General features: G+C 45.8%; 1 protein-coding gene across 1 annotated transcript in view; it reads left to right on the forward strand.

Annotated features, from left to right (window-relative positions):
- The window catches only part of LOC126509694 (M1-specific T cell receptor alpha chain-like), a 499818-nt gene that overhangs the window by 460862 nt on the left and 26794 nt on the right, over positions 1-12162 (forward strand). The window contains exon 4 of the mRNA XM_050155766.1: positions 1011-1060. Coding sequence (XP_050011723.1) covers positions 1011-1060 — 50 coding nt within the window. The remainder of the gene's footprint in view (positions 1-1010; positions 1061-12162) is intronic.

The raw sequence follows: 12162 nt of genomic DNA on the forward strand, positions 1-12162 counted from the left end.
GTATCAGGGAAGATAAAGTGAGTTCAACTTCTCTAATTTAAAAACAGTTGTGAATTCCACTTCCTTGTATGCAGAGAGACCAAGACTGACTTTGGATGGTTAGTCATTTGATTCTGTCATCTGTGTCTGGAATCTATAATGGGCAAGGGAATCAGATGTAATTAAACGAACACATAATCTTCAATAGTCAATATTCCAACATTGTTTTATGTGCTTCGCTCTGGAGTTTTTATCTGGGCTTTATCTCTATTAGGCTCCCCAGAAGGACAGTGGGTGTTTTTGTTAAGGTTTTTGTGTCTGTGCGGGTAGCAACTATCGGTTGATCTGGGGCTCTGGGACCAAGCTAATTATAAAGGCAGGTAAGTCTCAGGTATATGACAGTAAGAAAGGAGGCACTAGCTGAATAATACATGACGTGTAGCATGCAAATGCTATTGTTAAGAACAATCTAGCCTGCTGGAGACAATGCACTCAGCCCGATGGGGTCTTCACTCCCAGGGAGAGGCAATGTCAGCCACCGACTCCCTTGTTTAGTCTGCTTGCTTCCAGAATGAATAATGCTTGACTGGCCTTCTAAAATAGCAGAGCCGAGTGGTTAGAGGGTGCCTAATTCCCTCTGGTATGTTTAGAATTCTTTCCCAAAGACAAGCCAGTCCATCCCGGTAAGGAAATAAATTCAAAGAAGAGAGGAAGGTCAAAGACCAGTAGGCAAACCGGAGTGTGGCTGCAGCTTTCCTGACACGCTCACCTTGGGCCACCGTCCTCTGTGGAGAGCAAATGCCTACAAAGCTCCTGGCCACTTGTTGATTTCTCGGGGTTTGGGGCTGTAGCTCAAACCCCACAAAGACATCAACTAAAAGTCAGTGTTAGAAGAATCTGGAGGCTAGAGGGTTTCTGGTTCTTGACTTCTGCCACGAAGGTGCTAAGATAGTCTTGACATGAAAGGACACAATGCTTTTCTAACGGAGTTATTGTAAGGCTCTGCAGGGCTGTGTGAATTATGGGGGCAGTGGCAACAAGCTCATCTTTGGGACCGGCACTCTCCTTTCTGTCAAGCCAAGTACGTGAGTAATGGCGTTTGTGTGCTAGACCTGGCCATGGCAAATAGGAAAAAATGGGAAGTTTTGCTGAGGAGGGCCAAGGCTGGCTTTGTTGCCTGCTGTGCCCTCCTTTGTCTCTCACAAAATGCTGGACTCTGACCCCCCCCCCACACACACACACACACACTCACACACTCTACTGAAGGGCAACCTCAGCCAGGGAGGAGGAAATTGTGCTCATTTTCAAATAAACCTTAGGGAGGTTGTGAAGTCTATTGTGGGAAAGTCCTCTCCTCCACACGCTGCAGAGCCTCCGTTTCTGGGTTTGGCTTTCTAGCCACTGATAGTCGTGATCAGCTTGTGCAGAGCAACCTCTCTGTGGATTGTTTATTTATCATTCTGTATCAGCTTCCTTAAGCTATACCTTTTTTCTTCTTCCCGTAGAGACTCCAGAGTGATCTTTATGAGATGTCTGGGAGGGGAGGAGTAGGTTAACTCCATCTTTGAACTGTGACCCAGCTAATGCTGTCTGCATTTGTTCCCTTCCCTCTTTGCCTGGGAGGAGTCCTTTCTCTTTACTCAGGACACCTGTTTCTCCCTGACTAAAAAGGGGACAATAAAATCCATTCTGAACCTTCCTCAAACCTGATGAATCAACATCACAGTTACCTGGGGCTGGGGTAAAGTCACTGCCGTCCCTCCAGACTTTAAATGCCGTCAGGGAATCCCTACTTTTAACCTTACAGAAAGCCAGCATCCTGCTGCTGTCCCTGCCTGGACTGCTCACCTTCTCCCTTCAATAAAATGATGTCATGCACATCAAAGCCCAGCCCAAGTACAGTTGGAGATAATCGAGCTCTTGGCACCATTGTCCTTGCTTATACAAACTTTTTTATGATGGAAGATGGTCACTTCTTCCAGTCATTTCAGGCCTGACTCTTCCTAAGGTTGTGAGCAATCACGGATTTTTACTCCCAACCCTTTCTGACTGAAACCACATGGCAGCCCATGGTGGAATTTCTTCAGGAAATATCTAGATAATTACTTAAGCATCATTGTACATGGAGAAGGCTCCAAAATAAGTTGATCAGTAAGGAGGGACAGGACCATGGAGCCAAGGTCAAGCTTAGAGGTGACTTCAGAAGGTTCTGTGGCTGCTGAGCATCCCTCTGTTTTATAGGAATACACCATTTTTGTTTCCACAGTCAGCTTGTCTGGGCACTTGCTTCCTTAGACCACATCTTAATTTTCCTTCCAAAACAGACCTGCATATCTGAAGCTGAGCCCACACAGGACACAGAACTGTTAATAAATTGTTTGATTCATCTTGGGTAGGTTTCAGCTCAGAAACACTAGAGCGGAGGAGTCTTAAAAGCTTGTAAATCTGACCTTTTTAAAGGAGAAATGGCTGGACTTTATGTAGTAGAACTGCTCTATTTATTCCTATGGTGAAACGCAATTTCCAGAAACAAAGAAGAAAAGCAAAAAAGCATAGCGGAGTCTAACTGCCTCCTCCCTGTGATGCCGTGTGTTTGGCTGGGTCTTGCCAAGGGTTTCAGTAAAGGCAGGAAACGCTGTGGGAATAACAATAACAGATTCTTCTTTGGAGGTGGGACGCAGCTGATGGTGAAGCCCAGTAAGTGCCCATGTTCTGCTTGTATTTGGCCAAACAGGTAAATCCTGTGACTGTAGCAGAGATGTAATTTATTAAGGAAACAAACGTCCTTCTTAAAGTGAATGCTCATTTTAGCACAGGAAACATTCATGATGTTGAGAATACAGCAATAATAATAAATAGACAGGAAACGAGGCCAGCCCAAATCGCCTTTAATACACTAGCCCGGCTCTCTTTTCCCAGGCAGATACTGAAACCATGAGAAATTTACAACCTCGGTATCTTCGAAACTACAGTCTGCAATGATTTGTGTGTTTATTATGATTTCGCCCACAGAACTTGTCTTGTATTAAAAATGAGCGTCTATCTCATTTTCAATGCTAATGATATTTATAATGTGCCTTCTCCTCCCTCATGTCTAACATATATTTATTCTTCAAAAGTCTAACAGGAAATCCATGCACTGTCCTACTTTGGTAAATGCCCACATCAGGACTCATCATCCACATCAAATTCCACTAAAAACGCAGCCTCGCTGTTCAAATCCAGTGGGGCCGAAAAAGCCATTCAGAGAGCAGCAGATTGTTCAGGGTGGTTTTATGAATATCTGAAGGGGAATTCATCATGGAAAAAGTGACAGGCATGACAGATTCTTGTTCAATAATCAATGCCTCCTTGTAGGATAAAAACTTATAAATGTGCCTCATTGGAGGGGTGATGGAGAAGGGCATTCAGGAGCCTGGCACTCCGAGGGATGCTCCTAGGGTGTCAGTTTTCTCCACATTGCTATTTGAGGAGCTAAGACCCACACAAATGTCAGACAATAAATACTAAGAGGCAAGTGTTATAACCTGGCCAGGTTATTAAAGCCCACAACAGGTTATGCCTGTGAATCTAGAATAAGCAACCAAGGAGATTTAAACTAGGGCTAGTTTGTCTTCTAGTGCTTTGCTGGGGGACTGCTGAGAGGCAGAGAAGGGGCTTTCTGGCTCACTGATCTTGTTTCCGAGCTGACAGTTTAACTATCTCATGTTGATCTCTTTCAATGACTATGATGAGGTGCATCTGTGGGGTCAGGTGGACGAGGAGGAGAGAGACAATGGAACTTGTTCTTTGAGTGCCAAGCAGGGGTCTTTTCAGAGTTAATGAGCATCTCTTAGTGGTAAGAGAATATCCATGTGCTACATAAGTACATTTCCCCCAAACCAAGAATCCCTCTGAGTCAAAATGAGTGGTCTCCAGTGCCCCCAGCTAGGGAGGGTTATAATGGGCACAACAGATGTTTGCTTGACTCAAGGAGAGTGTCCTCAGGGGTTGTTGATGGGGCTTGTTCCCAAGCTTACATCTCAGTGCTGAGTGAGAGGTGAGAAGTGAGATGGACCCAAGCTGCCCCTTCCTGTCCACATCCTTGTTGAGGCTCTGGAGAGAGGGCTGCCTGCCAGATTCCTTTTGCCAGCAATAACAGAACTGTGTTTGAGATCCTAAAGGAGTTTGTTGAGCTGCTGCTTTTATAATTCACTCTCAGTGTCAAATGTGGTCAATAAGCAGCAAAAAATTCAGGCAAAATAATGAGGAGACAGAGAGTGATGGCCAAATAGGTAATGGGGACTGCATATTACAGCCAAAGAGGCAATGTGGGATCTGTTAAGTCCCATGAAGGTGAAATACATTGAGGGATATGTAGCTTTCCCAAAAACTGTCACTAGAAGTTTTGGGTATGGTCCCAATCACAGTGTGACTCAAACGCTTACAAAATCGTCTTCGGAAAAGGAACCCAGCTTCATGTTCTCCCTAGTAAGTGCTGTTCCATTCTCTAACATTCTGACATTCTCTCCCACTGAGCTGAAGGTGTGCTGAGTGTTGTGTGGGAAAGTTTCTTACACTCCGAGACAAGGGGGCAGCCCTCAGGTCCAGGGCACTCCTCAGCTCAGCCAAACACCACATCCTCTGCCTCTACCGCAGAAGAAAAGGCTCCCACTCTTCCAGCTAACACAGAGATCTTTTTCATTGTTTCCAAGGAGTGAAAGGAAAATCAAGAATCTTTGTCCAGAATCCGTTTTCAAGTCTCCCCACCCCACTCCACCCTACCCCCAATTGTCCCCAGCTGACTGTACAGTCAATGTGATTTTTGGCTCTGTTTTGTTTTGCTTTGTTTTATGACTCCCACAATCTCTCGCCCATCCTTTATAAATGGTCCACTTTCTGTGTTTGGCCTTTGCTGGTGTCCTGGCACTCTGTCCCCATGCTTCATCATGTCCCTTGTTCCAGGGATGGGCAGGACACAACTTCTCTAAGAGACAACAGAGAGGAAGAGCGGGAGCCCCTTCACTCCACAGCCCTCTCTCAGTCGTTTCCTCCTTTCCATGTCTGTGGCCTATTCAGACCCAGCAATGTGCTCATCACAAGGCCGGGACCAGGGATTTCCTTTGGGATAGTTTTCTCAGGCTAACAATGGCTTGGACATTCTCAGGGAGCTCAGAAACGCCTTCCTGGATCACAGCTCCTTCTATGGAAACTCTATGGTCAGGGTAGACAGGCAAAGCCAGACATGTTTTTATTATACTGTCGTGTGTAAGGGTTAGAGATAAGGACTCAAAGGGAAAATAACAGCTATGGTTAAATGGGGAGACTTCTGGATGATTCTACTGGGAAAAAATGATTAACAAGAAGAAGGGCCCAAGAAAAACACTGGGCCAGGCACTGGGGGGTGTGGGGTGCATAGAAAGATGGTCACCGTGGGAATCCAGGAAGTGGGGAGCTTATCTTAGGAAAGGAAGGCTTTCTATGGTTGAAAGTGCCTAGTCAACTCTAACCTTCATCAACAATGGCTTCTGACCTTCAATGCTCATGGGAATCCTCTGCCCCCATCAAAGGTCTGTTAGGGGATGGAGATGTAGCTCAGGAGTGCATATAGCATACATGAGGTCCTCTGTTCAAGCTTGGGAGAGAGGTCGTGTCTGTTAGAGCTAAGTTACTAGGGTTAAGCAGGAAGATGCAGCAGTCAAACTACTGTAAACCAAACTCCAGCCAGAGAGCTATGGGCAAGCCCAAGCCAGACCTACCCTGTGCTGTGCCTCACAGCCTTGCTTCCCTGACCACACATCCCAAGGGAGCTCCTTCCCCTGGCCCCAGCAGTCCAAAGCCTTGGAGAGAACCTGAGACCCCTTAACCTGGAGAAGTACAGAAAGGGTTCTCTGGGGCTAAGGGGTGACTTTTAAATTCATTGTGGATGTCTATTTAATTTTTAACTAGTAACAAATTTTAGTTTTTCTGTGTAATACATAAAATGCTCTTATTGTAAGCAATTCCAAGTAAGGATAAAGACAATATTGCCCCTGACCCTTCCCTTCAATGTCACTTTCTTCCCTGCGCTCCGTGTGTGGAGTTTGATTCCCTCAGCATCTGTGGAGTTTTCACAAAGAAAGGAAAATCTGTGTCTGCCAGGCACTGGGAGGAACCAGCTCGCTCTTGGGAAAGGCACCAAACTCTCCCTCCCACCGAGTAAGTCCCTCTTGCTAGCTAATTATCTCCTGAAAGAAGCCCACCCTTCATCATGCAGAGGCTGTCAAAACACAGGTGGTGTTTTCCTTGCTTGGTTTGTGTTGTGTGGTTTGGGGTAGCAGTCAGAAAACAAGGTTATCAATGCGCATGTTCCCTGAGGCAGTGTGCTTGGGCTTTTAATATCCATGTAGTTTCTCCCTGAGAAAATGCATGAACCACCAGGAGGGGGAAGGTGCAGGGAAAGTAAGGAGGTGGGGAAGCAAGAGCTTGGTGAAAACAGACAAAAGGCCTGTGGGAGTAACAAGACTCAGCCCCAAGAGACAGGCCACAGCCACTCTGAATTTCCCAGGAGGAGTTCTCTCTAAGAGTCGTTCTTTCAAGGAAAATTCTGGCAAATAGGACGGATCCAGGAAGTGGCTGGTTATCAGTATTCCTCCCACACTCTAACCTAATTACAGGGTGATTGTTTTGGCCATGGGCAGTCATTGTAGGTTTGTTTTCCTGCCTGCCTCCCCCACCTCCACCTGTCTTCTTAGAGGCTCCAGTCAAGGTTATTGCAAAAGCACAGAGCACTGTGTAACACGAATACAGGCAGATTAACCTTTGGGGACGGGACCATGCTCACGGTGAAGCCGAGTAAGTTGCCTTCTTCTTAGCCTGGGCCTTTAGGGGAAATCAATCAAATCATTAGCTTGAAAAATACTTTAATATTATGCATCTGCTTGGGCTCTTTATTAATATTCTTTCCTCAGGCCAAAAAAAGAGCTGTTTCTCTCCCCTGCTTTAAAATGAGATGGGGGCGGGGGAGCAGGGAGTAAAGATATAAACAATGTTTAAGCCACTGAGGACATTAGGAGGGAGCTCTAGGGAATCCAGTACCCCAGCACTTTTGACTAGACTTTCTAGCAGGCTCCCTGGGCCTGTAGGATGCACTTTGGTTCTCTCTAATGGTCAAGAGCAGAAAAGTCCTAAGGCTTCTTCTCTGTGATCAGTTCCAAAAACTAGCAACCCTCACTGTCTGAAAGTACTTTCTCACATTTAATTCTGATCTCTGCTGCAATTTAAATAACTGGAAAGAACAAGGCGGACTTTGTACATCTGGATTAAGAAAAATAAATATCTTCCTTAGAACATGAGGCTTCTGTGGAATGCCCTTTGCCCTCCTAGACATTTTAAGCTGAAGCAATGATGGGCTGGGCACTACAGCATCAGCTCTAGAGACAAAATATCTGAACACAAATTTATGTTCTACTCCTTAACCAGCTGAGTAATCTGGGGTGAGTTTCAGCTTTTCCATCTATAATATGAACATAAAAATACATCTCCCCTGATGAATTATCGTGACGTTCAAATGAAATAATACAGTTCACATATTTAGCATAGTGCCCAGAACACAGGGAGCCATCATTAAACCTCAGCCATTAATAATAATAATGACATACGTCATCTCTGATGCACGGCAGAGCTTTTGCTTCACCCTTTGGGCTCTCCTGTCAAGGCTCTGTCACGCAGCAGGAGCAGAGATGGAATAGAAGGGAGGGTGGAGGGTGTCAGCCTGTTCTGTGAAATTCTTCACCTGGGATTTGACACTGAAAATAGAAAGAATCCTGACTCATTTCAATAAAAAAAAAAAAAAAAAAAACATTGCAGTGTCAGAGGGACAGGGACAAGGGCAAGGTTTCTGCAGAGCTGCACAGCCAGGCTCTTGGGGCCACCCACCAACTTGACCCCAGCACAACACAACTCCCTCCAAGATACCTGGAGCCTCTTTCCCAAAAGGGGTTTCCATATCACCAAAATACAGGGGAGACTTTAGAGGAAAGGTAACCCGTCTCAAATTGCCCTGCTCTTCTGGGCAGTGGTGCTCATTAGAAATCTGGTTCCTAAAACTCCTCTGCCTCTGACAAAGCTCTCAAGCCTAGAGAGAGAAGCTCAGCAAAGTCCACGAATGTGAATGAGGACCATGTATTTTAGGGGGAAGCTGTGAGGGTCAGGTGGGCACTGCCCCATCTCTAAGTCTGGGAAAGGAGGTATTAGACAAGACTGAGGGGCTTCGCTCTCCAGCCTGGCCAGGACACAGAGCATAAACTGCAGCTGATACTGCAGAAGGGAGCACATTAGTGGTCAAACCTTCTTAATAGGTTTTTGAATGGTGGAAATGAGCTGTCAGGAGTCATAGCCAGAGCGCTTTCTCCAGAGGATTTTTGAAAGGAGATAGACACCTCCTGTCAGGGGTGAGTGAAGTGCAGTTCTGCCTCCAGGCATTTGGAGGAATGAGAGAATCTTTTTAAGCTTTCTGTAGCCTCCAGAGCCTCTCTCTGTGAAAATACAGGACTGATTAATGCTGAGTTCCAGCCTTCGGGATGCATACATGGCTTACTGGGCTAAGTCTTAGAACCATTGCTTGCTGCTTCCCAAACTCCCTTTGTTCTCAGGACTCAACAGACAAAAGGGGCGGCTTTTGTCTTCTAAAGCCAGAGCTGCAGGTTCCAGGTCCTGAGTCTCTTGTGGTGTGGAGAGGCCCTGGGGGCCCAGGGAGGAAGCACTAGTGAGTTTTTGCTGAGCACAGAAGCACTGTGCAAATAACTATGGCGGGCGACTGACCTTCGGTCTCGGCACCAGATTATCTGTGTATCCCCGTAAGTACACCATAGTGACAAGACGTGATGAGTACAGTGCTGGCATGGGGGTCAGCTGGAGGGACCTGAGGCCAGAGGTCCACTGTGATCTCAGGAGGGACTGAAGGACAAGCCCATGAGGACAGAGGAGAAGAGTTTGCTCACTGGAGGTGTGGGAATTCAAGCTGTGGCTCCCACTGGAGGATTTGCAGTACAGGTTCCCTTCTCAGGCTGCTTTGTGAGGGAGAAACCTGAGCTGGGTTTTGATGCTGAGAGAAGCACTGTGCAGAAGGACAGTGTCTCCTCTGCCTCTGGGACAGGGACAAGGCTGCTTGTGACGCCAAGTAAGTGGCCAATAATTTGAATTATGCACTGAGTAAATTTATCTCCAAAAGGACAATCTATTCCCCAGGGGCAAGGGGACTCCTCGAATCAAAAGTACATGGGCAAATGAACAAAGGCCCAGTATCTTCTCACCTCTTCATCCGAGGAGGAGGCAAGGGTGGAAGGGGAGGAATAGCACGTGGACTTCATAAGAACCTAGTTCTGGGCTTTGTCCACGCTGCCGCACTTCCAGTGAACAAACTGTCTCATGGCAGAGTCTTGCTCGGCAGTAAATTGCAGCATAGTTATCCCCACTTGGTAGATTTAAAAACTGAGACAGAGTTCAGTGATTGGCATTGCTCAGGCACTGAGACAGGCTTGCCACTGGGCTCCAGAGCCCAAACCCCAGTCTCTTTCCAAGAGTTGAGACGGGTGGTGGCCGTACCCCAGTGGCACTGAGGAAGGGGTTTGGGGTCAGATAAGCTCTGAGAAGCGAGGGCTTCCATCATTGCAGAATCTTGAAGTCAGGCAGGCTTTATAAACGCCACGGTGCCTCTCTCTAGCTGTACTGCACAGAGAGTATGCCTCAAAGTCTTGAAAGCAGAGAATGAAATGTCTTGAAAGCAGAGAAATTAAAAGTCTTGAAAGGAAAGAAATTAAAAGAGAAGAGGAAAATGTCTCTCGCATCATGCAGCCCCCTCATTCTGTAGCAAGACGGTTTCCCCAGGAGCCGTTTGTCTTCATTTAGCAGCTGTCTTCTCTGGGGAAGCCATTTTGTAGAAGTGTTTGTCACAGTGCAACAACTACCAGTTTGGGGAAATTGCAGTTTGGAACGGGAACCCAGGTTATGGTTACCCCAGGTAAGCCCAGTTGCTTGGAGCCTTGGCATCCCTTCTTCTTAACCTTTGTGTAATGCTCCTTTCCAAGTAAGCCTTTGAGAAATACGTTGGGAAGGACACCATTTCCCCCAAACAATATCCAGAGCCATTAAGCAATAATGAGACAGCATTTTTGGCATTAAATAGAAACATTTTTGGATAAATAAGACTATCAGACTCCTACGTGTGAGCGCTCTGATTCTCCCTCAGAAGAAGTTACAGTAAAAAAACACTGCCATGATTCCTGCTGCAGCGTGGGAGCAATAGGCTATGGATTTGGGGGTGGAGGGTTAGAAATGTGTTCAGGCAGATTGGACATGTTCTTGACAGGGTATGTAACACAGTGTGAATTATAACCAGGCAGGAAAGCTTATCTTTGGACTGGGAACCAAGTTATCTATCCAGCCCAGTAAGTATAAAATTATATCCTTGGATTAAGCAATGTCTGTGGATTAAGGGCTGATTTTGACTCAATTATACACTATGTAAAGAATGCCTACTGAGGGGGAATGGGTGTCAAAGAGGAGGCCAAAGTCTCCCTGCTTAGGATCTGGCAGCTCAGTGCAAAATGAGCCATGGAGGAATCACTCTGGGAGTTGCTCCCGGAATATATGCGTCAGGACTAAGGATACACGACTGATTGCATGGGCTTTGGCTGGGATCGTAGCCCCTGAATTTGTGCAGTAATCAGTGACAGGATTTATGATTCCTTAATGAGCTCTCTGGGGCGCTGTTCACTTTGAGGTTACGTCCCTGTTTAGAATGAATCTTTTGTAAATAATTATCGCTGACCAAAGTAAGAGATGAGTCTCTGTCAAAGTCTGAAAAGTTACATTGGAAAAAAAAATGTATCCTTGAGTCCTGAAGGACACCTCCCCGTGCCTGGAACATTAGCCAAAAGTCCATATGATGTAGACTCGCTGAGCAGACTCTGAGACCATCCTCCATTTATAAGAAAACTGAGCCCACTGATCATCACGAGACAGCCGTTCTCTGGCTGAACTGAGACCAGACCTTAAGTCTGGGGCCGGAATTCTGAGAAATCCACAGGACTCGTCTAACAGATGGCCTCCTGCGCCAACCCTGTGTCAGGTCCATGCTAATGCCAGGGATCCAGGAGGATCCAGAACTAATATAATGGCCTCACAGAACCCTCTGCTTGACACGGGTCCCATTGTTTTCTCCCATCGATCCAATGCTCACCGCGACCTCTTCTGGGAATGGTCCTTGTCTGCTCGTCTTACTACCTTAGGAAAGTAATGTCTGTTGAAGTTCTCAAGACCATTAGCAGATAAAAATCAGCACAGATATCGGTGTAATGATCTATCCTGTCCCTTTAAGAGACGTGACCCATATAAAGATGCCTAAAATTGAAATTAAAAATGTCAATTTTCTTGTAATTTGATCTTAACAAAATTATTTCATTATGAAAGTGGAGCCAAGTTAACTTGATGCCAGCTCCATGTCCATTGCAATTAGGTTCTACAAACTCGGGCTGAGGATGAGGATTAGGGCAGTTTTCTTGAAGCACATCTTCTTGGTGCCCTCAGTGGAGATTTTTCTCTGTTCTGACATTGTGAGTTTCTTTAAAAACAAAAGTCTGCATGCTGCTTTGACATCTAAAATCAAAGAGCATTTACTGTATAGTGTTTAGAAACACATATTTGATACTCAGAACTCTGTGGTGAAAAAAGGAAATGAAAGATTCCCCTAAAGGAATCTAATTCCTATGGAATTTCTAATTCCATAATTAGAAAGACAAAGGAGGACTCATTTAGAGTTTGTAGATAAGTGATTTTTATACACACACACACACACACACACACACACACACCATGAGGTTTTTGTGTTTGGGTAAATCACAGTGCAACTTCTGGTGGCTGGCAAGTCACCTTTGGATCTGGAACCCAGCTGACAGTTATACCTGGTAGGCCACTACAGCTAATTCTTATTTACACCAACTAATTAGAAAAAAAATGTGTATACATTATTTTGAGAGTCTTGGGTTGAGAATGAGAAAAGAGCCACCAGCAACATATACTGGGGAGGGTAAAATAGAAGAGAGTCGGTCACCAAAGACCACGTAGAGAAAGAGAAGCTTGACCAGGATTCCACAGAAGGGAGTGGCGCAGAAGCCAGCAGTCCCTGGAGCCTTGCTGAACCAGGCCTGCAGCCCCACAGGGGAG

Source organism: Alexandromys fortis, unplaced genomic scaffold (genome assembly GCF_014885135.2).
Source record: "Alexandromys fortis isolate MF-2015 unplaced genomic scaffold, M_Fortis_MF-2015_v1.1 scaffold_87, whole genome shotgun sequence".
Classification (NCBI taxonomy): Eukaryota; Metazoa; Chordata; class Mammalia; order Rodentia; family Cricetidae; genus Alexandromys; species Alexandromys fortis.